Here is a 23194-nt window from a genome sequence, read left to right as displayed (position 1 = left end):
AAAAATACTTATATTTTTTTTTTCTTAATTGAGAATTTGAGATGCACATAAAATCAAGCGTAAATACTAAATACTGACATACGGTACATCTATAATTAAGGACAGTCGAACATAAAAGTTCTAATCAAGTCCCCCTTTCGATAAGTGAGTGGTCCCTGTTTAGTGTTCACAACAAATTCGTTAGTTTATAAAGCGGCTTGTGAATTATAACAAAACCATCTTAACACTTTCCTTCTTCTTGTCATCAAAATTTGAAAAAAATTAAAAACAGAGCAACAGAGATCGGAGAGAAATCGACAGATATGGTGGCGATTTCTCTGTACAGAGGAAACCTCCACAGAGTCCCAGACGTGCCTCGTCGATGGCTTATGCCAACCCCAAAAATCTCTCTCAAGGACTTCAAATCCCTTTTAACCCGTCGCTCTATTGCCCTCTCCCGCCTCCGCTCCACCACCACGTCATCTAACCCTAACCCTAATTTTGTTCCGGACCAGCTCAATGAACCCCCACAGGTGGACAATTTGCCTCACCCCAAGATTGAGTTCGAAGCAGCAGACAAGGTTGTTGCTGATTGCGGCGGAGCTGCTGGCCCTTCTGGGGAGGACAAGGATCAGAAACAATCGGATGGGGCTGATTTTACGGTGAAATCCGGTGATGGGTCCGATTCGTCGCCTGCCGTTAAACCCGATTTGCCTGCAAAAGGTTCGGATGCTCCGGATGCCGGTGCGAATTCACAAGCTGTTGTTAAGGTCGAGAAAGTGGATCAAGTTGAAAACCCTAATTCTGAGGTATGGAAGAATATGTCAGTTTTGTTTTTGTATTGGGTATTTTATAAGTTCATGTTGTTCTTGCATTGAAGTGTGAAAGTGGAATTTGAATATAATGTGATAAATTCTAGTACTGATCAAATCAAAACAGCTTAAATTTATACATACTATTGACAACTATGATTAAAAAATCAAGTGTTTTAATGTTTCGAGTAATGTTTAGTAACTGATACTATTTGTTTATGTGATAGACTTCTAACAAAGAAGAAGTGTTAGATGACAAGCAAAAAAGGAAAAGAGAAGTTGAGGAGAAGTTGCAAGTGTTGAACCAGAAGAAACATAATCTAGTACAAGTGTTGAAGCAGGTAAGGGTTGGGTCCATAACCCACTTGTGTTTATTTTAAGTTTCGTTAGGAAGGATCAATACTAGGGAGTTGGTTCATGGTGGTTTACAGATCTTAAATGCAGAGGAGGAATTGAAGAGACGGAATGATATGCAAGGAATGGTAGGTCGCCCATCTGTATCACTTCAAGTGGACGCAACAAATGACTCTGGGTCGATGACTAGGCATGTTGCAGTCAGGTTGGGCCCAGAGGCGAATCTTAGTGGTGATATTGAAGGGGGTGAAGGTGATGAATCGAACCATAACTTTCATTCTCGCCAAATGTTTCGGATGAACAGTACATCCCCATCTTCAGAGTCTCCTCTTAGAAGGCCAGCCTATATTCAGCTCAATGTGGTAATGTATTTTGGTTTACCTACGACTATTATGGTACCAGTGAAGTGTATGCAAGCTCAATTTTTTTCTCATTTGTGTTGACGTCTGTGTTGATGGTTGTCATTATCTTGTGAAAGCTTATAAATTAAGAAACAAAGAGACTCTTAGAAATATGAGGCAGTACATTGCAATTGATGTCTCTTTGATTTGCTATCTTTTCATGAACTCATTTCCTGGTATCAAATTTATGTGCAGGTTCCACACCCTTCTCGAGCAAGTCTGGGGGCTACTGGTAGTAGTCCATCACGCTTTGCTCCCGTGGGGCACCAGGGGCATCCTGCAAATCTGCCAACATTATCCGTATCAGGAACAAATTACATTGCATCCTCTCCATCCCCCGCAGCGTCCGGAGGCACTTCAACTTTCAGAGATGCTCGGTTGCCAAGTCCATGGAATTAGATTCGCGTTATGTACTCCCTTTGTTTACCATGGGGCATATTCATTGTATTCACGTAGAGGATTCAAAATCCAGGTGACCATTGATTTGTAAGCTTCCCAGATCAATGATTAGAAGAAACCTTTCTCCATTGGCTACGTTAACGCTGTAAATTAGTAAAGGTAAAGCCGTAAAGGCGCAAAGCTTGTCAGATTAAGCTGTAACGAACTTAATTGAGGAATGAAACATGCGAACCGATTTGGTTATACATTGTTTTGGGGTAATCTTCTTCTTACTATACGACTCCAATCACTTGCTTGCAAAACTTGAGAGGCTTTTCCATTGACTTTACTGTTCACTTGTAAAATAATGACAGCATGAAGCAATTTTCTTCTTCAATTGCGAATCAACATCTCTGATACGTAGGGGAGTTCAGTTTGTCTACTACTTCATGTTTGTGGTGATGGTTGTAAACTAATGATGTTATGTCATATGCTAAACAAGAATAAAAAATGGTTATTTTTTCCCACATGCACCCATATCTTGTTGAATTTTGCAATTCAATAAGTTGCTGGCAGTTTATTACCGGTGATAGTTGTGAATTAGTGATTATAATTTATATCATTTATCAATCTGATCAGTTTGTCATTCGTGTTAATAACTTGTGTTACCATGCTTAATTTTTCAGCTCCTTCAATCAAGAGGAGCAAATTGGCCTATTAATTCAATCAAGGACTAATCATAACTTCACATGAATTCTAGAATTGAATCTAGGGGATCCAAATTGGAAAAATCTATTATTTTTTTATAAATAGAAAAGTCTAATAATTGGTTGTTATATTAATATACTCTTCAACAGGACCAAAATTTCCTGTGAGAACAAAAATAAGTTCTCTAATATAACAATCCAAATTGTTGCCATTTGCTAAGACAAGACACAATGTTGCCCTAACTAAGCAAGATTAGATGGATGTGGTCAACGGTCAAAACATCACAGGCCTCCCTTGTCCTCCGCATACGGCGCACGTTAGAAAGTAAGAAAGTAAGAACAAAACAGAGCCAGATCTCACCACACAAGTCCCCATCAATGAACGGCCCCACCACAGAACAGTGACCCCTCCAAAACACATCCTTCCATACACAAACACAAACACAACCCATTAACCCCCCACCATTTCCAACACCCAAAAAGGGCCAAAACCAGTATGGCTAACCGCACCACCCAACGGCGCATGTTAGCAGCACCAGAACCAGAGCCATCCATGGATCCCACCCTCAAAAGGCAAACCAAACCCTCCACTTCTCAACCCCACCAATCTAATAACCCAGATCCCACCTTGCCCTCTAAACCCTCTTTCATGTCCAACAACACCACTACCTCAAGAGTAAACCCAAGTCACAGAGACTACAAAGTCCGTACGTCACAAAGACCCAATAGTCAACAGCCACACCCAGCTCTTGTAGACACCCGTTTGCAAGCCAAAGCCATGTCAGTCTCTGCCATAATGGATTCCTCCAAGCCTTCCCTTAAATCAAATCCTCAGCCTAAAACAGTTGGTCCCAATTTTGTGAAACAGAGCAAACCAGCAAAGGAAGTTTCAGCTTTTAAAGACAAGTCCAAGAAATCCACCAAAGAGGGGGATAAGAAGATAGTTGAGGAGGTGGTAGTGAAGAAAAGGAATGAAGCTCACAAGGAATTGATGGTGGTTCATAAAGAAGAGCATGAATATGATAGTAGGAGACTGTCAGTTTCATTGGCTGCTTGTGGTGGTAGAAGAAGATCCTTCTGTGGTTCACAGGTTCAGCTGGCAGATGTCTTTGCAAGTAATGGTGTGAAAGTGGTTTCAGTTGATATGCCACCATTTATGCAGATCCATGCTGTGGAGTGTGCAAGAAAGACATATGATAGCCTAGAAAAGTTCACCTCCAAGACTCTTGCTTTAACTCTCAAAAAGGTAATTGCTAATTATAGTTTAATTATTGATATTAGGATTTAAATTTTGATTTGTCTGTGGTTATTGGTGATTCTATGATGTGGGTTTGTGAGTTCATGATCAATTGGTAAAATGGTTTGTGGGATTGTGCTGCTTTTTTGTTCTGCAGGAATTCGATGGGGTATATGGGCCAGCATGGCACTGTATTGTAGGAACGAGTTTTGGGTCTTTTGTGACACACTCAGTAAGTGGGTTTCTGTATTTCTCAATGGATCAAAAGTTGTACATCCTCTTGTTTAAGACCACAGTACAGAGAGCAGCCTGAACAGTTGGAAGTTGAAGACTTTTTAGTATACGAAGTTCTGGAAAGCTTAAGAATAAGTTGTATGATCTTTCCAGCTTGTACATTGGTTATGCAGCAGGGAAAGCAAAGGAGAGATGAAAATTTCTCCTCATCTTTTTGTTCATGGACCCTTATTAAGTGGTCTGAGACATGTACTTGGTGGTAATTGTGGGGTATAGTAAATGTCTAGTTGAGAAAAAAAAACCCCTCTTGCGAGCCCATATGCATCAGTGTTATAAACTTAAAAATATAATTGTCACAATTTTCTTTTCTTCTTTTTTATTTTTGGCTTGATCAATATTGATTGCCGTCTAGCCTAGTTTGGCTTCTCCATCAGTGGTCATAGAATGATAGGAATGGGATCACCTACATTTTAGAGTTTCACATCAGAAAGGAATGAAATTGCTCAAGAGCTTAGCAATTGAGATATCTCATGGACCTCATGGTACAAGGTTGCTTGCTTTGATTTTACCACCATATGTGACAATGATGTGGCATGCTTTGGTTGGACCCTAGACCATAGAGGACTTATGGAGATGTCAAAAAGTATATCTGTATGTAATTTTGAATTAGCCTAAGGAGGTATGATGCAGATACCACTTGGTCAGAGTCCCTCATTTATGCTTCAAATGCATTATACGGTTATACCATCCTGCATTATTATGACAGAAGTATGGAAAGAAGTATGTATTTTATACTATTTATAAAGTTGCATTTAATCCATCAAAAGATAGCATCCAAAAAGGCCATAAATCTGTCCTGTTTTCCAAACTTGCATTGTATCCTATATTATTGATAGGTGGCCACAGGCCCCTATGACCTGACCCTTTAGGTAGTTCTATGATACACCACCACCAACCCCCCCCCCCCCCCCCCCCCCAAAAAAAAAATCATTCAACTTGCTTGTAATTTAGGGCCTTGTGTTTCAGTCAATTAAGAAGTGGGGCATACGGAACGGCTCTGATTTTGTAGCCTGTAGGTGCACTAGGACATGGGACCAGTTTAGTCCACCTCTCAAGATTGAGCAATTGGGCAACCATGTTAGTTTGTCAATTTAAACAATGGGTGTTTGCCCAATATTGTCTCTTCAAAGATTTTAATATATCTTTTGATCTTTATAAGCTTGGACTTGAACTTGGGCATGCTCTATCCTGGCCCAAAATTCATTTCTGATGCCACTGATTTGGGCCATTCTCCAATCTAAGCAATCCAAGTAATAGTGGCTATAAGCATAAAACTGGGTTTGCCTTTACTAAGATGAAATTTGATCTTCTTGGCCATAAATTGTACAAGGGTTTAAGACCCTGCAAAATTTAACCTCTTTGTATTGGCAAAAATTTCCATTTTTCTGTTACTTACTTATCATCCACTTTGGGTGATTGCAAGGCCGTGGAAAACAATAATTCTGCAAACAAACACTTCAGTTCTTCATGAAATGAATAAGAAATAACAGTTGAGAAAAATAAATTTGAGTCCATGCACAGAACACTGTAAGGTAGCAACATAGTGGAGCCTACCAGAACATAATTTCTAACAGTACATGTACAAGTAGCAGAGAAACTTGACCGAAGAATGGCAAGTTCCTAAACAAAGTAGGTACGCAACCTCCTTGAGCCCACTTTGCTTCTATGTGAGACATCATAGTTGGCATAGCACTGTTTACTAAATAGTATAAACTTGGGTCACCAACTGATGTGATAACAGGGAATGCTAAATTCAGCTATTGGTAGTGATAGTGAACTAATAATTTATACCTATTTGAAATTTTGTCGGATAATTCATATAATTGATGATTTAAATCAACAATTTAACAATATAACATGTAAAAGTACCGGATATACAAAGAGCCACATATGTTACTTCATGAAAATTTGAAGGGGTAGAGTCCTCAACGTATTATATGAGCTTGACTACCACTTAGACCAGCAAAAATAATTGCTAACGTACAGAGAGGAGGAAAGCAAAAATATGAACTACTTCATACCAAAATAAAGAAGCATTTACTATACCTTTCTGCACCATGCCATGCCACTGAATTGATTGGAAGCATGCTAGTCAATTTTGTGATGGAAAGCAGAAATAATCATAAAACAGTAACTTTGTTGTCAAATTTTGACCTTATGTCTCATTTACCAATAGCTTCTAGATGTACATAAATGATTGTAACAGTCCGTATCCTCCTTTTACTGTTTTACATACCTGGCTAAACACAATATCAATATATTATAGTTTGAGTTTTCCTTTTTCTTTTTTCACAACAAAAAAAACATAAAGCCCTTATAGCATCCAAATCCCAAGGATTGAAAATTGAAATGAATAAAATGAACAATATTGCGCAGAAAAATAACTAAAATAATGGTCCATCAATATCTAGTCAATCGAAATGTGAACTCTGAGTAGTGGATTTTAGTTTTTCGATCCTTTGTTTGGTAGATATGAAATGAGAAAAATCTTTTGTTTTTTTCATAGCATTGATTACATTTTTCGGTTCCATCAACTACATAGCATGACATCAATAACCCTTGATGCTAACAGTGAAAATTGGCACGAGGCATATTATTTATATATATGAGGTGGACAATGGACATGGAAAATGAAATTGGGATTAACCCTATTCCAAATCCATGAAACTAATTGGTAGCACGTTTTGATAACCCAAATGGGAATAGGAATATAGGAGGGAGTGAAACTTAAGAGGGAGTTAGTCCCTCTCACACACCCATCAGTGATGTAGACAATGGCAAGTCAACTTGCATTGGCTAAGATTATTCGAGCTGCACATGAATCATGATGAGGTTGGGAAGCAAACTATGTTGGGCATAATCTCAAACAAACTTTCTCAAGCGTAACTATACTTGCTTAGCTGAGTATCATTTTTTTGCTAAGCAAGTTAGGCACCACCCACTAGGTGCTAAGTATGTGGGTTCTGTACTTCTGTTTTATTTATTTTTTTGTGACAAATAACCAAGGGGTTAGGCAGTGATGGTGATCAAGCTTATTAGTTATCAAAGCTTCTCTCCCAACATCATTTCTATGAAATTGGGGGAGGGTTTCTACTTTCTATTCATCACTACCATCCACCAACCCCTGTTTCCACCCCCCCTCTCTCTCTCTAAAAGAAGATGCAAACTCTCTCACATGAACATAACATTTAGAAATGGATGGCCATGTATTATTCTATATGAATTTGTCGCATACTATGTTGTGCCTAGCATACCTATACTAAATCATTTGTGTTTATCTTTAAAATAATTGTTTTTTTTGTTGTATTAGAGAAAATTGAATCTTGAATCCAACTTAACTCTAACAAATTTTTTCACAAGTCCTTTCATACATAAATTCTATATGAGAAAAAATTTATTAGATTTCATTTTACACGGTTACAACAATTACTCAATGCAAAGGAGTAAGTTCTTAAAGCATCTCCAATAGACTTTTCAAATGAGTGAATAATTTAGAAAAGAGATAAAGTCAAAAAATTATTAATTTTGTTTAAATTTGAAGAGTTTATTAAAGTGAATAATTTTAACTCTTTAATTTGCTATATAGGTCAGCAAAATGAGATTTGAAGAATCTCTTAGAGATGCTCTTACATATAATTGCTCTATACCCAAGTAAGCTTACAAAGTTGATCATGACCGGTGCTTTAAGGGTCGTAATACAGCTAGTGAAGAATCAAATTAGTAGAGAATCAATATTCGTATTATTCTAAATAGAGTACAACATTATCAGTATTTTTTAAATTTAATAGCATCAGAGTGTATAAGGTCCAATTTAGAATCTGGCAATAAAATTGGACCCTTTTGACCCCCAATAATTTATTTCTAATAATGTATTGGTTAGGCACTTGATCCCATAAGTGGTTAGATCAACCAATTAAGCAATTCTCGTAGGAAATGAAAATTTTAAAAAATAGAAAAAATGCAGACTGGCACGTGTCTGTGACAGAAGAGCGAGTACATTAATATTTGTATCCCCTGCTGGGATCGTAGCAACCGAGTTGCCAAACGGAGGAGCTCTTCTTTCTACAGCTTTCATTGTCCCGTGGCTAAAAGGCGCGGTGGGCGCAATGCGCACTACACTCCCCGTCCCAGCCAAAAGGATCACACTCTGCCTCTCTGCTGCCCCCACTCCCTCTCTCTCTCTCTCTCTCTCTCTCTCTCTCTCTCTCTCTCTCTCTCTAACTTTCAATCTTTCATCATCATCCATTAATGCCTCTCTCTCTCTAAATACCAAATCTTTCTCTCTCCAAATCACTTGTTAAATAACCCATCAACTCACTAAGCTCCTCATTCACTTCAACAAGCTCACTCATACACACACCAACTTCAAGTTTCGGATTTGGGTTTTGGTCCGGGTCGAATGAACTCGGGCTTTTTGAGAAAATGGATCCTCCACTGGTCAACGAGTCTTCCTTCTCAGCAGCGAACCCAGCAGCGTACAGCCTTGCAGAGATTTGGCCCTTTAGCGTTGAACCCGGTGGTGGCGGGTTGGGGCTCCGAATGGGTAATCTGGGTGGGCTTGGAGAGAGCTCCGTGAATAGAGATGGGTCGTTGGAGGAGTCGACTGTGACTGAGCAAAGTGGCGGCGGTGGTGGAAGGAAGAGAAGGGATGTGAGCTCTGAGGACGAGTCTTCCAAGATTGTTTCCACTAGTAGAGCCAATGGCTTGGTTTGTCTTTCACTCTTTTAAGTGAAATTTAATTGCTTGGGTCAGTTTTATGTTTGGTTTCTGGGAAAATGGAGCATATTAATAAGAAAGCAATGAATTTTCAGGTGAACGGAATGAATTTTAAGTCTTGGGTCCTTATATTCAAGTCAATTTGGTATAATTTATCAACATATAATTGAGTAAAGTAATAAATTTGCGTAATTGTGACTGGTATCTCACTATCTATAAAAACTTAATATTGGTTGTACTTGTACATAGCCTGCCTTTTTTCTTTTCCCTTTTGATTCAGAAATGAGATTGTGAATAGAAATGCATCCAAACTGATGTGTTATGCTAAGTGAGTTTAGCTGTATGAGACTAGATAGGAACTGGAGCACTAATCGTGAATTGATTTTCAGCTAATGTTTGTCTATCGATGGTTTTTTTTTATTTTAATCTCAAACAGAAAGATTCGAGTGGCAAGCGGATGAAATTAGCAGGATCTAGAAATGAAAATGGCAGCTCAAAAGCTGAAGTTGAAGCAAGTTCAGCGGCTGGTATCAAGCCAGCTGAAGAAATTACTAAACCTTCTGAGCCACCTAAGCAAGATTATATCCATGTGAGGGCGAGAAGGGGCCAAGCTACTGATAGCCACAGTCTAGCGGAGAGGGTAATGCATTTTCGGGCCTTTTGAATTTGCAGTATTAGTATCTCGAATATTAAAAGATTTTTGTGGTCTTAAGGGAGCTCTAGATCTTGATGCAGAATAGTTTTTATATAATTAACCTGTTCCATGCTGTAAACCTATTCCATTCTGTCCTCGATATTGAAGCGCATTGCTACCATGCTCATTTTGCAGGCAAGGAGAGAGAAGATCAGCGAGAGGATGAAAATTCTCCAAGATTTGGTTCCTGGATGTAATAAGGTATTCTATATTGTCTAGTTGGTCTTATCCCAGTCATATTACTTAGCATGTGTAGGTGGTATGTTCTACTTAGTTCAGTATAGGGACATAATAATTGAACTTAGTGTCAAAGTTCTGTTATATACCGTTTCTAATTTCATTCCTAGAGTAATCCTAAACACATCTCAGTAATTATCTAGGGATCTGAATTCTGTGAGTTCAATTTTGCTTCACTTATGTTTTCCTTACTTGTGCTGGTATACTTTGCTTCTGAGAAGGTCATTGGGAAAGCACTTGTCCTTGATGAGATTATTAATTACATCCAATCACTGCAGCGTCAGGTCGAGGTATCTATCCCCATCTGACTCTACCTAGTGCTACTTGGTGACATGGTTTTGCTTTTTACTATTAATCCTGAATCTGTGCTATGTTAATTGGATTCTGTAGTTCCTTTCAATGAAGCTTGAAGCAGTCAATTCAAGGACGAACATGAATCCCACCATTGATGCCTTTACTTCAAAAGATGTAAGTCTGCTGCACTTTTTATTACTTACATAAAAACCACTGACATACTTAGTTTGAAACTATTTTCTGATATGTGATCTTAGGGATACACTATTATTTCTAGTTCAATAGATTTATGAAGACCTTGCTGCTTTTGAAAATGAAAATGTCAATAAATCTTGATGGTTGTCATCAGCACTTCCCTCTTTCTTACAACTCTTCAATCCAAGAGATGCAGTTCCTCTTTCTTGATGGTCATCGCACGCCCCTTTTTCTTACAACTCTTCAATCTTTCTTGATGGTCTCTTTTGGGATAACAAAATTCTGGTAGTAAATAAACAACCTAGGCTCATTGTTTTCTTAACAACACTTTTTAAGACTCATTTTTCAACTTCTGAAACTGCTGTGAAATTCAGACTTCTCTTCCAAACTCCTTGATGATATTAAGACATGATCTCATTCACTCAAACATAACAGTATTATTAATAACATTATTTCATTACTCTTTCGATGCCCTTTGGAGTGTGAAGTGCTGCTTTCATTTACCCATCTGGCTTCTCATTCAATCAGATGCTGCTAATATTGTGACCCCATTGGTTTTACTTTCTCATGAAGAGAAAATTGTCTTCAGATGCTTCAATAGTTTACTATCCCCATAGGTTCAATAAGTTTGTTTTTGATAAAGTAGAGATTCTTTTATGGTGCGAAGGACGGCCAAAACTCTTTTGTATTAAAAAATGAGGCCAAAGGGAGGTTCGATCTCTGGCTACAATCCCCTGTGATAAATTAGAGATCAGAGAGATAACTCTGTTATGAATTTCTTACCATTTGACCTGGTGTTTCAGATGGGTGCACAGCCATTTGATGCTGCAGGATTGTTATTTGGTTCACACACACCAAGGGAGTATGCCCAAGGCTCGCAACCCGAATGGCTGCATATGCAGGTTGGTGGTAGTTTTGAAAGAGCAACATAAAATCAGGGGATGATTCTTCAAGTCGTAATGGGTGGGAAATGTGGTTATGGGGGTTCTACATCTGGTGTAGAAATGTCTTTCTAAATGTATGATCATTCTTATTGTTGTAATAGGATATTAGCGGTAGGAAATGCATCTAATCTTCGAATGTATCATCTGACTAGATATACTGTACTTTGTTGTATTAGTACCTATAGAAAATATCGTAGAGTGGCTTTACTCGAACTCTGTAACAGAACGATTGTGCTTTCTATAATTTATTTATAGAATATCTGATCATTTTTACATAATATTACTTTTTAATGCCACAACAGCACTTGGAATTTTCCAGGAGTAAATCAATTTGGAAAAAGTAATTCAGTATTGAAACCAATAATGTTGTTCACCAAAAATGATAGTACAAAACGAAGAAGTGAAACCTATCCTGTATGATTCAATGATGACCAACAGACTCAGAAACAGATTGATATAACAAGAAAAAAAAAAAAGGGGGGGTGGGGGGGTTGAAGAGACACAAACCCCAGTTTAACAGCACAATTGAAAAAAAAAAAAAAACCCAACCTAATCAATTTAATAGTAATTTAAAAGCCAAACTCGGATCTAATGCTGTTGATAACTTCATCTACTTGAAGGGCCTAAGTTAACAATTGGTCAGGGATTGAGGCGTCCAAAAAAAAAAGAGTAAAAGGGAGTACAACAGATAGACACTGTAAGTGACTGTTAAAAGCTGTGAAGGCCAGGGCCTTCCCTTCTCCAACATTTAGCTGAAACTGAACAAGTCGCCATGGAATCACAAACATCTGCCAAGCACTCAAAACCTTGGAGTAATACATCACAAACCCCACAAGGAGCTTCCCTTCAATGACCATCACACTCACTGCACGAGGGTGTTGTGCAAAGTCTAAGTGATATCCCAAGAATGTTGAGCCCAGGAAATGCAAGGACAGTCCCAGCTGTTACATTGACCCCAAAGAGGTTGGTAGTGTTCCCTTTTTGCTCAGAGTCCCTCAAACGAAAACTCAATCTGAGGTAATCTTCGAGATAGGTTTGAAGGGAAAGCCATTTCTTGTTCAATAAAAGAAAACAAAAATGTAAGTCAATTAACTTTTGTACCTCTATCTTTACACAACATGTGCCACTCTTGAAGCACTGCTGTTTGAAGAGCACGGTGTTCAGCCTCCTCTGCTGTCAACTTTGACAGGGTTGTAGGTCCCTTTGGTTTGCCATCTTCCTCGGTATCTTTTTTCTTTTCCTTCTTTTTCTTTGTTTTATCCTCATCTTCCTCTTCGATTTCTTCTTCTTCGTCTTCTTCTTCTTCTTCATCTTCATCATCATCATCATCAGATTTGGGCTTACTTTTTGGTTGGGCTGCCTTTAGCAAGGCTATCCGTTCCATTGAGATCCTAAGCCTCTCAGCAGCAGCCACCTTCACTTCTTCTTCAGGCATGTACTCAACACCCCCATCAGTGAGGTCATCCAACCAGCCCTGTAGATCTGATCCAATCTCCTTTGTAATTGATGCATCAGAAGCTCGAACCACAAATTTGCATATCATGGTCGTAGTCTCATCACCCAGGTCAACATTCCGGCTCACTTCACTAGCTCCAAAGATCATCAAGCCCAAGAAGCCACCATACCAAGTTTTGGCAGCAAAACAAAGCTGTTCCAGGACATTCAAAATGAAATATGAATGGTTGCTTAGAGGGCCAAGCCATCACCATTAAAGGTTTTAACAAAATAACATCTAGCCAAATTCCAGCAGTTCAATTTCAATGAAATTTAAAGAATACTTGCATATCATTTCAACTGCAATTTACTTTGACAGTTCTTCTTTTTCAAGCAACTTTCATTATTAACCAAGTTCATTTGGAAATAGAAGCATACAATGAACAACTATTCAAACAGTAACAAAGAACAACAGACATTACCTGAAATCCTGCCACTGTCCGAATAACATGTGAACAAACTCTGTGGAATGGCTTGGATGACAAGGATTTTAGCCCACTCAAGAAAGGAGATGCCCCATACTGCTGTGCAGCAGTAGCCTTGAAGCCACTTCCTTCATAAGTATATGTACCAGTGTACTCTACTATGGCTGGTAAACTGGGCCATAGGCGGAAAAATTCAACGGGTGAGATCTTATGTGGCGTAAGAAGCTCGGTCAGTGGAATTTTGTATGGCTGACACCTTAATATGACAGGTTCTCCCAATTCTGGCCTTAAACTTCTCTTCTGTCTCATGATTTGTGGATCTTCTTCAGTGTAGTCACCTTCATAATCTATAGCAGCACCACTTCCATAAAAGGGGTAGTATAAGACTTGAACCCAAAGGGCACATCTTTCGAAATGGGAGACACCCACAGTTACACTGCAAAGTACTGGATCCTAGGAACAAGATCAACAGGAAATGAATCAGAATATCTCATTGTCAAAGACAGAAAACTTAACTACACAAGGCAAAAGTGCAAACATGAGTGATGATACTGGAACACTGTTAAACAACATATCTAGTTCAGCTGTGCACTACAACATAGGAATATTATCCCAAAGCCATTACCCAGCCAGACTATTTATCCAAAAATATAAGAGGATAGAGAGATTTGAGTGTGTGTGTGTGTGTGAGAGAGAGAGAGAGAGAGAGTGAGAGAGAGCATAGACTATAAAGAAAAAAACCTGCATAGATTGACAGAAATTACGATTAGAGTTTGCAAGAGCACACAGATAGGAAAAAAAAAAAAGTCCTATGTATGGAAAATTGTTAAAAAATCACACAATATTAGATACATGAAATTAACCGAAAAAAAGTCATCCACCAAGATAAAGGGCAGGATAAGTAAATGATATTATTTTCACTCTTCAAGAGATAAGGATCATTAGGCAAAAGGAACTCCCTAGAATTAAACTGATAACATTTGCATTCAAGAAACTAAAGGCCTGTTTGGTATTCTATTTAAAAACTATTTTTTGTTTTCAAAAACAAAAAAACAAGTTTTAGTCAAGAAAACGTGTTTGGTAGACTATTTTTAAAAACCATTTTTAGAAAAAAATTCCAAAACATGCCTCTTTTTAAAAATGATAAAACATCGTTTTTCTCAATTTTTTTTTTACACTTCCTTTTTTCTTAGATGTCATCATTTTTTAAATTTAAAAATTGTTTTCAAATTTCATACCAAACACGTTTTCAAATTTAAAAATTGATTTTGAAAACTCACATTTAAAAAAAAGATCTTAATTTTTGAAAAAATAAAAATTTGAGTAGGATACCAAACGGGCCCTAAAGGAAATTACTGACTAGAGAATGAGGTGTTAAAGAAGAAAAATGATAATTGACTAACACGTTACACCCAAAAACAAGTTGCATTGCAATGGCAGACAAGGCAAAGAGGCATTATAAAGGCAGGAAAGAAAACCTGTGAAACAAGGTTTCGCAACTGTCGCACAGCCTGAGGAGACCCATCCATAAAATATAATGCACCAGATAACCCAACTCTAATATCAACCCGATTGAGTTCAAGCTCAGTTAAATTTAAGACCTGCACATTCATCAACAAGGAATAAGAACTATCAACAGACAACAGGAAACTGCAGTCTGTCCAGAGCATAAAGGACTTTTTAAAGCATTAAAAAAAGGTAAGAGTCAAACTTAACCTTCAAATGCAGAGTTATTTTTCCATCACTAGAGTCTGCCAAATGATATGCTTCAATGTAGCAGGGATCACTGCTGCCAGTCAATGTAATTGCAGTAGGAGGAACCTTGAGTAGAGTAGACTCAACTCCTTTTGTTAGCAGAAGGGTTAGTTCACTAGGTTCCGGCCTCCAGAGCTCTAGAATAGCATTATGAACCAATCCTTCTAACTTTCTGTCCTGAGCTGCAGCCACTTCATAGAACTGGACAGTTAGTTTGTGGTGGCTAAATGGGTAATCACCTCTGGCTTCACTAACTCCTGCCCACCTGAAAAATAATCATTTTATCATTTTCATTTTGTGCATTGAAATGCAAATTGGCCACCCACTATAATATGTATTAATAAAATGAAGGTTACGAAAAAATAGAAAACACAATTTAGTCCTCACAGTATGTGTTGTTATATATGCATATACACATGTGTATGTGATGTATATATGTGTAAACGCACAGACACATGTTAACATGTATGCATTACAGAATGGTAGAGTAATTTGATATTGATAATTAATAGAATGAGCCTCCACTTTGACCAAATTCGTTCTCTCCATCCTGATAAACTCAGTTTGGCCTAGGCTGAAAATCTATAGCTACACAGATTTCTCTCTAATATCTGGATCCAGTGATGAAACCACCAATCATTCAAGGTGAAACCCAAGCTTCTGCTTAGCCAAGGTATCTTTGGGAACAGTGAAGAGAGGGGGGACCAATAGAAGAGTTAAGACTTGTCATAATAATGCAAATCATTGCTGAAAACAGGTTTGGATCCCATGGGTAAACAAAGGAACGCCTCTTAAAAACAACTCTAATAACATGAAAGGTTTATGAAGAAACTCTATGGCACATGGCTCACCCTTGTACAGGTTTATGAAAGGTTTATGAAGATATATAATATGCTCACCTGCTTTGTGGATGACTTGAAGTATACTTGATTCTCTGCAATATCATACGGCACTGATGCTTGTTAACAGAATCAGCATTACTACTGTTCCTGAACTCTTCAAGTTCTTTGGTCAGTAACTGTCCAGCCCTAGGATTGCGTGATCCCATCCGCTGAGCACATAAAAGAACTGCCTGAACATCTAGAAGCCTATTTGTCGAATCCTCAGATGTATCTATGTTGAACAAAACCTTGTGGACATGTGAAAAAATAATGTTCAGTGGATCCTCAGGATCATCAGCCAGAAGTGGATCCAAACCTTCTAGATCTATGTGCTCTGAAATTGCCCAAATAAGGCGAGCAGATATTCTTGGGGTGTTCACCTGCCAAATTGACAGAGGTGTAAAATAACAAGTAGGGGAAGAAAACAAATTCAGTCAGTGGGCAAAAGAAAAGAAGAAAGAACATAACAGCTTGGAACTTGGAAGTTCTAGTAATATAAGGAAATAAAAACCAGTGAAAAACGAGAAAGCAAACAAGCAAATAAAATGGGAAGGCAAATAGAAAAATGAAGAAACAGAACCAAGTATTAATGAAAACAATAGCCATCTCTTTTGTAAATAAGCATTTTATACTGGAAATGATAGTTGCAGGAAGCACCCAAAATACTTTAGTCCTGCACCAGACTTACAAATTCCCCAAAAGATGGAGTCATTTTACTACAGAAACAGTAAAACACCAACAACAATGTTGGAGTACAGTCACTCCTGATATACATCATGTTATATAATTATCTATATCAAGACTGAGAACCTTGATACAAGACTAACCCACTTTAACTCTTGATACACAAAAGTTACAATCAAGCTTGCAACTGTAGCACCACATTTGTTTGTTAATGACCTGTGGCATCACTGATCAGCATCAAGTCTTCTCATTTCATCCTAGCTTTATTTTATTGGCTGGGTCTGAAATTTTGGTTGGTTTATATGATACAAAGGAATCAAGAAGAAATTTGTACATATGTTTTGCAAATAATTCAATTTATGATGCTTATTTTATTTGTAGGATTTGACACACTATAAGTGAAGCAGCTTGCAGATCCCATAACTGAATGGTCAGCAATATTTTGTTTGACTTGTTATCTATATCTAGGGGGGTTGAGGGGAAAGCTTATTATTCACAGATTGCAACAATAGCTGCTGCTATACATGGTGTTGGGGGCCTTGGGGCTAAATATCCTCTCCAAATCACTGGTAAATGATATCTCATAAATAACTTATTTCCATGGTTCCTGAGCAGACCAAATAAGGTCTTAGCTTCCAAAAACAATATATCTTTGTATGAAAAAATAATAATGAAAAAATAGTATATTACTATTGTTTGCACTAAAACATGGCAAAGGTCTTTTTAAAATGATAAAATCACAATTTTCATGATTCAGAAAGTTTAATGGGTCACATACACACATTTCCAACATAATGTACAAAATGCTTCGGTGAGTGTCCTTGCTAACATATTCGCTGCCAGCATGCTAAATCATATTAATTCAAAGAAGAGCATTCGTACCTCGCGTAGATTTTTCACTAGTTCACGTTGCAAGTTTTGCAATCTTGTCTCATTTAAAATTTGGTCCTGCGAAGCTCCGTCTTTAACTCTTTTAACACCTCCCCTTGTATCATAGATATGGCACAGCCTAACAAGCAACTTCAAATAGCAATCAATTGCATAGGTCCGGCCATCACAGTCCCATTTGACACAAGGCTTACAAACCTCCACCACTTCCAAAGCAGGCTCTGTCCAATTTAGTGCACCATAACCAGTTCCATATGCCAAGGCTCCAATAACCCTGCTCTCCATCCCTGTGTTCTTTTGTTCAGGCAGAGGTAGTGACAACTGAAAGCAACTTTCAACTAATGATGCTACTAACTCCTCCCTAAATAAGGTCTTGCTAGTTACACTATTAAGATCATCTTTTATTCTTGCATCCTCAAAAAGTGAAGCTATATCAGTTCCAGCAAGAGGCTTCTGGCCTCTTCGGACACTTTCCTTTGCGAAGAGATCAACACAGAGAGCTGTTCGACAAATATATGCTAAAGCATGCATACGATCTGATTCTGCCCTCAAGTTTCTCACCATAAGAAGCAGCCTCTTAAACAATGAAACCTACACAGAATTTTTACACCCGTAATCAGGGATAACCAGCATTACTTAAAAAAGAGATGAATGCAACTGACTAGCAGGCATCAACTCTAAGTTCCCCACATTTTTTTCTTCTTAAAAGTAGCACTCGCGCGATTTATTTATTTAATTTTCTATAAGAAACAAATTTTATTAAATCAAACCAAGTGCAACATTCCGAATAAGGTATCCACAAACAAAACAAACTATACAATACAATATCTACTTAACCTAGCTACAAGATCAATTCCTAGTAACTAGACTAATGCAGCATTCCAATTAGAAAATTATCCCTAAAAGCTGCTGACATTGGAATGCAAAGCTGCTTTAAATTTTCTAATTGGAATGCTGCAATAGTCTAGCTAACAATCGATTGCATTAGTCTACTGTTAACTTTCTCTGTGTATGTTAGCTAACAATCTATCATTTCTGACCTCTCCCAAAGTTCCTCTCCTCGTACATTGCATCTTCAAAAGATTCTTCTACTTCTTTCCCTCCTCAAATGGCCTCACAAAATAGCTAGCTTACAAGTGGTGCATAACAAAATAAAAGCAAGTATACCTGCATATGTAGATCGAGAAGGTGAAGATTGGTAACGACAGCTCTTACAATACTTTCTCTTGCAGAAGCAAACTCTTGCCTGTCCCAAAGCGTGAGAATTGCGATAATTGATTGCGAAGCCCACTCAGGCTTCCCACCAGGAACATCAGCCAGATACAACATGTCAATCCCCACCTCGAAAATCAAAGCGGGCTCCAACGAAGAGGCCAAGAATGGCACCAAATGCGTAACCACATCCGAAACTCCCACGAACCTCTCCGCATTGGTGTCCACAACCGTCCCATTGGAACCACCAGACGACTTGGACAGCTTCTTTATGACCTCGACCGAGCCCGAGGCCACGGCCTTGACCGCATACACAATGGGAAACACCGTGGCCCTGAAACTCTCCACAGGCAAAACCAACGACCTCGCCATCAACGCGCTTCGCTTCTTCCAGACGAAGTCGACCATCGACGAGACCCAATTGGATCGAATCGCAAGTGAGTTCTCACTGTCCACTAGCTTATCTCCCGCCAGTCTGCTCATCCTCTTGGAATCGAATTCCTGAAACAAACGCCCAACCGACTCGAACGCGACCTTCGAAACGGCGTCGGATCCGTCGAGCATGTTCTGGCCGATACGGGACCACCAATTGGAAACCTTATCGAGCAAATTGACATTGTTCTCGCAAAGCGTGACGAGGTCGTCGCGAGCGAGAATGCATCCCAAGGTTTCGGTGATCGAAAATCGGAGATTATCGCTGGGGGAATCGAAGCAATTGTCGATTTCTTTCTTGGCGTCGGTGATGAGCTTGGAGAGGCGGAAGGAGGGGATGGCGGCAAGGATGGAGACGGCGGCGGCACTGACGTCGGCGTCGGGGAAGTCGAGATCGGTGACAATTCCGGTGCAGACGGTGTCCCAGAGATCGGCGGTGAGGCGCGTAGAGCGGATGAGGTCGAATGCGAGCTTCTTGCAGACGGCGGAGGCGGGGGAGGCGACGATCTCTTCTACGGCGGACTTGGCAATGACGGAGATGTCGCGGCCGGCGGCGGATTGCTGCAGGGCTTGGAGGAGAGCTCCGGACTGGCGGAGAGCGTCGTTGGAGCGAAGGTCCGCTTGGATCTGAGCGAAGAGTATATCCATTGCGATCGAACGAGTTTCGATCGAGCGAGCGAGCAGTGTTAGGGTTTACGATTCGTTAGGAATTGAGAAGCTCAGACATTAAGAGAGAGAGAGAGAGAGAGAGAGAGAGAGAGAGAGAGAGAGAGAGAGAGAGAGAGAGAGACTTTGGCCAGCTGCTGAGAGTGGCCAGAGTATGCAGTAATGGCAGTAATGCACTGTGCCTGCTTTGCTTTTAGTCGTTTTAAGACTTTAGTTGATGAAAATGATGATATGCAATTCATGGTGGCTTAAGGCTTTCAGGCGTTGGCAGTTGAGTTGGCGCGGTCGGGTTGCCAACAACCGAACCGGGTTTTCTGTCTGAGAGTTCGTTTGAAAATAATTTGAAGATTTTGTGGGTTGGGTAATATTTAATTTGGGCCTGAAGGCCCATTAATGCTTTCATGAGTATTGCCATCCCCATGGACAACAAATAAAGCCCATCTCCTTCATCCGGCTCTCTCTCTATGCCCTTCTTAGTTCTTGTAAGTTGTAACTACAATTATCAACATTTAAGTTGAATCAATGAGGAATTCCTTTAGTTAGCTTTAGAGCACTCATATACATATATATATATATAGGGCCATTTCTGAAAATATTGAGGGATGACCCTTTGTTAAAATATATAAATAGGCCCTTTCATTTCTTATAAAAAATGTATAAGACATTTATATTTTTCAAAATTAAGATTGTGTTATATGAATGAAGGGAAGTTAAGAAATGAGTTCTTTTATTATGCAAAATATTCATAAAATAAAGAGATAATTAGGCTTAGGTTCTTTAGAAAAACAATTTTTAGATGGAGACCAGGGGTGTTTTAAAATTTATAAGAAAATTCTTTTAATTTATAATAATTTATAAGAAAATCATTTTAATTCATAATAAAGTCATTTTAATTTATAAGAAAATCATTTTAATTCATAATAAAGTCTTTTTCCGATTTGAAGGGTATTTCCCCTCCTATAGTGTAAAATAAGCTTTGTAGAGACTGCATATTAGGTTTTAACTAAAGCCGTCAAAGAAGAAAATAAAAGGACTTAATTAAGAACCCTAAATCACTACCGGTCTTATTCTAAGAAAAACGTATAAAATGGACTGAACTCTAAGTCTCCCTAAAATAAAATGGTATGGCTTATATTATTATTATTATTATTTGCCCAAACAAAATGGCATGATTTTTGGTTTTCCAAGCATCTACTCTTTTGATTAGAAAGAAAAGCATGGGTTCGCAAGGGAGAAGAAAATAGAGAGCTTCGTTATTGAGGGAGAGAAAAGAAGAAAGAGACTCTTTAATTTTTTTTCTTGATTATAAAATGAGTGAACAAATGACAAGTTTTAATTGGTTGGGTCTTGCCACTTAGCATGGTGAGGTGACAGGAGCTTACCCACTGAAGTTTTTCTCCATTAAGGAAACAAGTTAATTAATACATCAACATAATTAAAGTGCAACATTCTAAAGCATAAGAATAAAGTCACGTGTAATTCGAAAGTTAAAGAGATGAACTTTTTTTTTTTTTGTTAAGGTTGATTAAAAAAAAGACCAAGAAAGGGCAAATGGAAAAAACTTTAAAAACACAAGGAGTGCCCAAGGCCATAGTTGATACAACCAAAGAAGTAACGACAAGAAAATGAAACAAAATAGAACAACAAAAGGGAAAGGAAAAACATAATAAAATTCGATCTGAGTTAAGAAGAAATCTATTCCTCATCAACTATCCTAAAAAGATGAACTAAATAACAAGGAGATAAATTGGGGACCCTCCCAAATTGGGGGCCTGTGCGATCGCCCCCTAATAGCCGGCCCTATATATATATATATATATATATATTTAACCATAAGTGATAGAGTGAAACCATATTATAAATTTATAATATATATATATATATATGCATGGGTATTAGTAATGCTGCTGCAATTGTCTAATAAGCTGCAATCACATTATCCAACAGATGTCATACATATAAGAGGTACAAATGTAGTCTTTCTAGCATTACTCTTGTATTACAACATGTAGAAGTGAAAGGCCTAGAAAGTGGAAACAGATTGATATAAAAAGAAAACCAGTTTAACAAATAACATAAAAACTGAGTGGCATAACAAATAACAAGACAGGACAAAATGACAATAGAAAAAAAAAATGAATAAAGAGGGACAAAGCCCAGTTTACCAGCACAATCTTCAAACAATCAAACTAATTCCATAGTATTTTAATTAAAAGCCAAACTTGGACCTAATGTTGTTGATAACATCTTCATCTACTTGAAAGGCCTTAGTTAACACTTGGTTTGGGATTGAAGGCTTGGAAGCAAATAGAGTCGAAGGAAGTACAACAGCGCCAGGCAACTGACTATTGAAAGCCGTGAAGGCAAGGGCCTTCCCTTTTCCAACATTGAGCTGAAAGTGAACAAGTCCCCTTGGAATCACAAACATCTGCCCAGCACTCAAAACATTGGAGTAGAACTTATTGTCAGTTGTCACAAACCCCACAAGTAGTTTCCCTTCAATAACAACCCCAGACTCACTTGCCCGAGGGTGCGAGTGGGGAGGATTGACACCCCCCGGAGCAAAGTCAACTCTGTTCATGGATATCCCAAGAGTGTTGACCCCTGGAAATGAAAGGACATTCGCAGGTGTTACAGTCGCCCCAAAGGGATTGGTTGTGTTCCTTTCTTTGCTTAGTCCGTCAAAGACAAAGTCACCTGAAGTGATCTTTGAAATTGGTTTGCAGGGAAAGCCATTGACTGATATGGAGGCCTTCAAATCTGCAACACAGAAGTCTTGTAATGGATCAGGGTCTGCAGAATGGGAGGGTGAGGGAAGAAGCAATGAAACTGTGAGGCAGAATAGCAGGCAGAAGGGTAAGCTTGATGAGCTGCTCATGGCTGCTATAGAGTTTAGTTTTCAGAACCAAGTTGTTTAACTACTTATAGACTCTGGTTCTATATATGTATTTCACTTCCCTTGCTGCGTTACCATATTATAAATTTACTTATACTGTTCAACCATTACAAACTACACAAGCAACATCTACAATTCAACAAAATAAATATCAGCATCCATGGGTCAAAATTGATGGTTTATATTGGTAATAAAATCCTAATTGGAAAATTAGAAAAATTGGTTGTGGTTAGTTGGCCTTTGACAAAACGGTACCATGATAAAGACTGAAAGTAATAGTTAGGGTTGAAACAATCTTTACTTTCCAAACAGTTGACATGGTCAACAACATTAAGTTTTTATTTACTTTGTCATGGTGCACCAACATGGCAATATCCATCTAGTATGTATTTTAGATATGTCAAGAGAGAAGAATAGAGTTTCATGACACTCGAGTATATAATAGTAGAATAATGCTATACTTACCACATTCTTATACCACATTTTTATACCATCTGACGTGTCATTACTTTATTGGACAAAGTTTTTCTTTTCTTTTTTGGGTTTTTCTTTTTATTTTTTAATATCCAATGTATGAATGCCATGTAAGTTGCCACATAAGGTGGTATAAAATTATAGT

The 23194-nt window shown here is 38.4% G+C and overlaps 5 protein-coding genes and 1 pseudogene across 5 annotated transcripts; 3 read left to right on the top strand and 3 right to left on the bottom strand.

Annotated features, from left to right (window-relative positions):
• The first annotated feature begins 170 nt into the window (after positions 1-170).
• Positions 171-2369, top strand: LOC147274866 (uncharacterized). Its single transcript, XM_086227377.1, has 4 exons — positions 171-788; positions 1019-1132; positions 1223-1507; positions 1742-2369. The coding sequence occupies exons 1-4, from the start codon at positions 303-305 to the stop codon at positions 1943-1945; spliced, it is 1089 nt and encodes a 362-aa protein (XP_086083503.1). The 5' UTR covers positions 171-302; the 3' UTR covers positions 1946-2369.
• A 700-nt stretch (positions 2370-3069) lies between these two features.
• On the top strand, positions 3070-4863 carry LOC147274865 (uncharacterized). The gene is made up of 2 exons (XM_086227456.1): positions 3070-3877; positions 4026-4863. Exons 1-2 carry the CDS (start codon positions 3128-3130, stop codon positions 4179-4181), a joined length of 906 nt encoding a protein of 301 aa, XP_086083582.1. The 5' UTR covers positions 3070-3127; the 3' UTR covers positions 4182-4863.
• Positions 4864-8336: 3473 nt separating this feature from the next.
• Positions 8337-11451, top strand: LOC147274864 (basic helix-loop-helix (bHLH) DNA-binding superfamily protein). The gene is made up of 6 exons (XM_086256277.1): positions 8337-8869; positions 9315-9518; positions 9708-9773; positions 10031-10099; positions 10200-10277; positions 11102-11451. The coding sequence occupies exons 1-6, from the start codon at positions 8585-8587 to the stop codon at positions 11228-11230; spliced, it is 831 nt and encodes a 276-aa protein (XP_086112403.1). The 5' UTR covers positions 8337-8584; the 3' UTR covers positions 11231-11451.
• Positions 11452-11811: 360 nt separating this feature from the next.
• On the bottom strand, positions 11812-12294 carry LOC147274863 (germin-like protein 3-8; annotated as a pseudogene).
• TPLATE (ARM repeat superfamily protein) lies at positions 12198-19876 on the bottom strand. The gene is made up of 7 exons (XM_086256276.1): positions 18537-19876; positions 17364-17960; positions 15816-16177; positions 14878-15181; positions 14640-14762; positions 13159-13614; positions 12198-12890 (listed from the first exon to the last, which is right to left on the bottom strand). Exons 1-7 carry the CDS (start codon positions 19659-19661, stop codon positions 12327-12329), a joined length of 3531 nt encoding a protein of 1176 aa, XP_086112402.1. The 5' UTR covers positions 19662-19876; the 3' UTR covers positions 12198-12326.
• A 1780-nt stretch (positions 19877-21656) lies between these two features.
• Positions 21657-22647, bottom strand: LOC147274861 (germin-like protein subfamily T member 2). The gene has a single exon (XM_086227910.1). It carries the CDS (start codon positions 22555-22557, stop codon positions 21889-21891), a length of 669 nt encoding a protein of 222 aa, XP_086084036.1. The 5' UTR covers positions 22558-22647; the 3' UTR covers positions 21657-21888.
• Between the last annotated feature and the right edge of the window lie 547 nt (positions 22648-23194).

Source organism: Dryas octopetala, chromosome 9 (assembly GCF_963921425.1).
Source record: "Dryas octopetala chromosome 9, drDryOcto1.1, whole genome shotgun sequence".
NCBI lineage: Eukaryota > Viridiplantae > Streptophyta > Magnoliopsida > Rosales > Rosaceae > Dryas > Dryas octopetala.
This window is presented reverse-complemented; position numbering and strand designations above follow the sequence as displayed.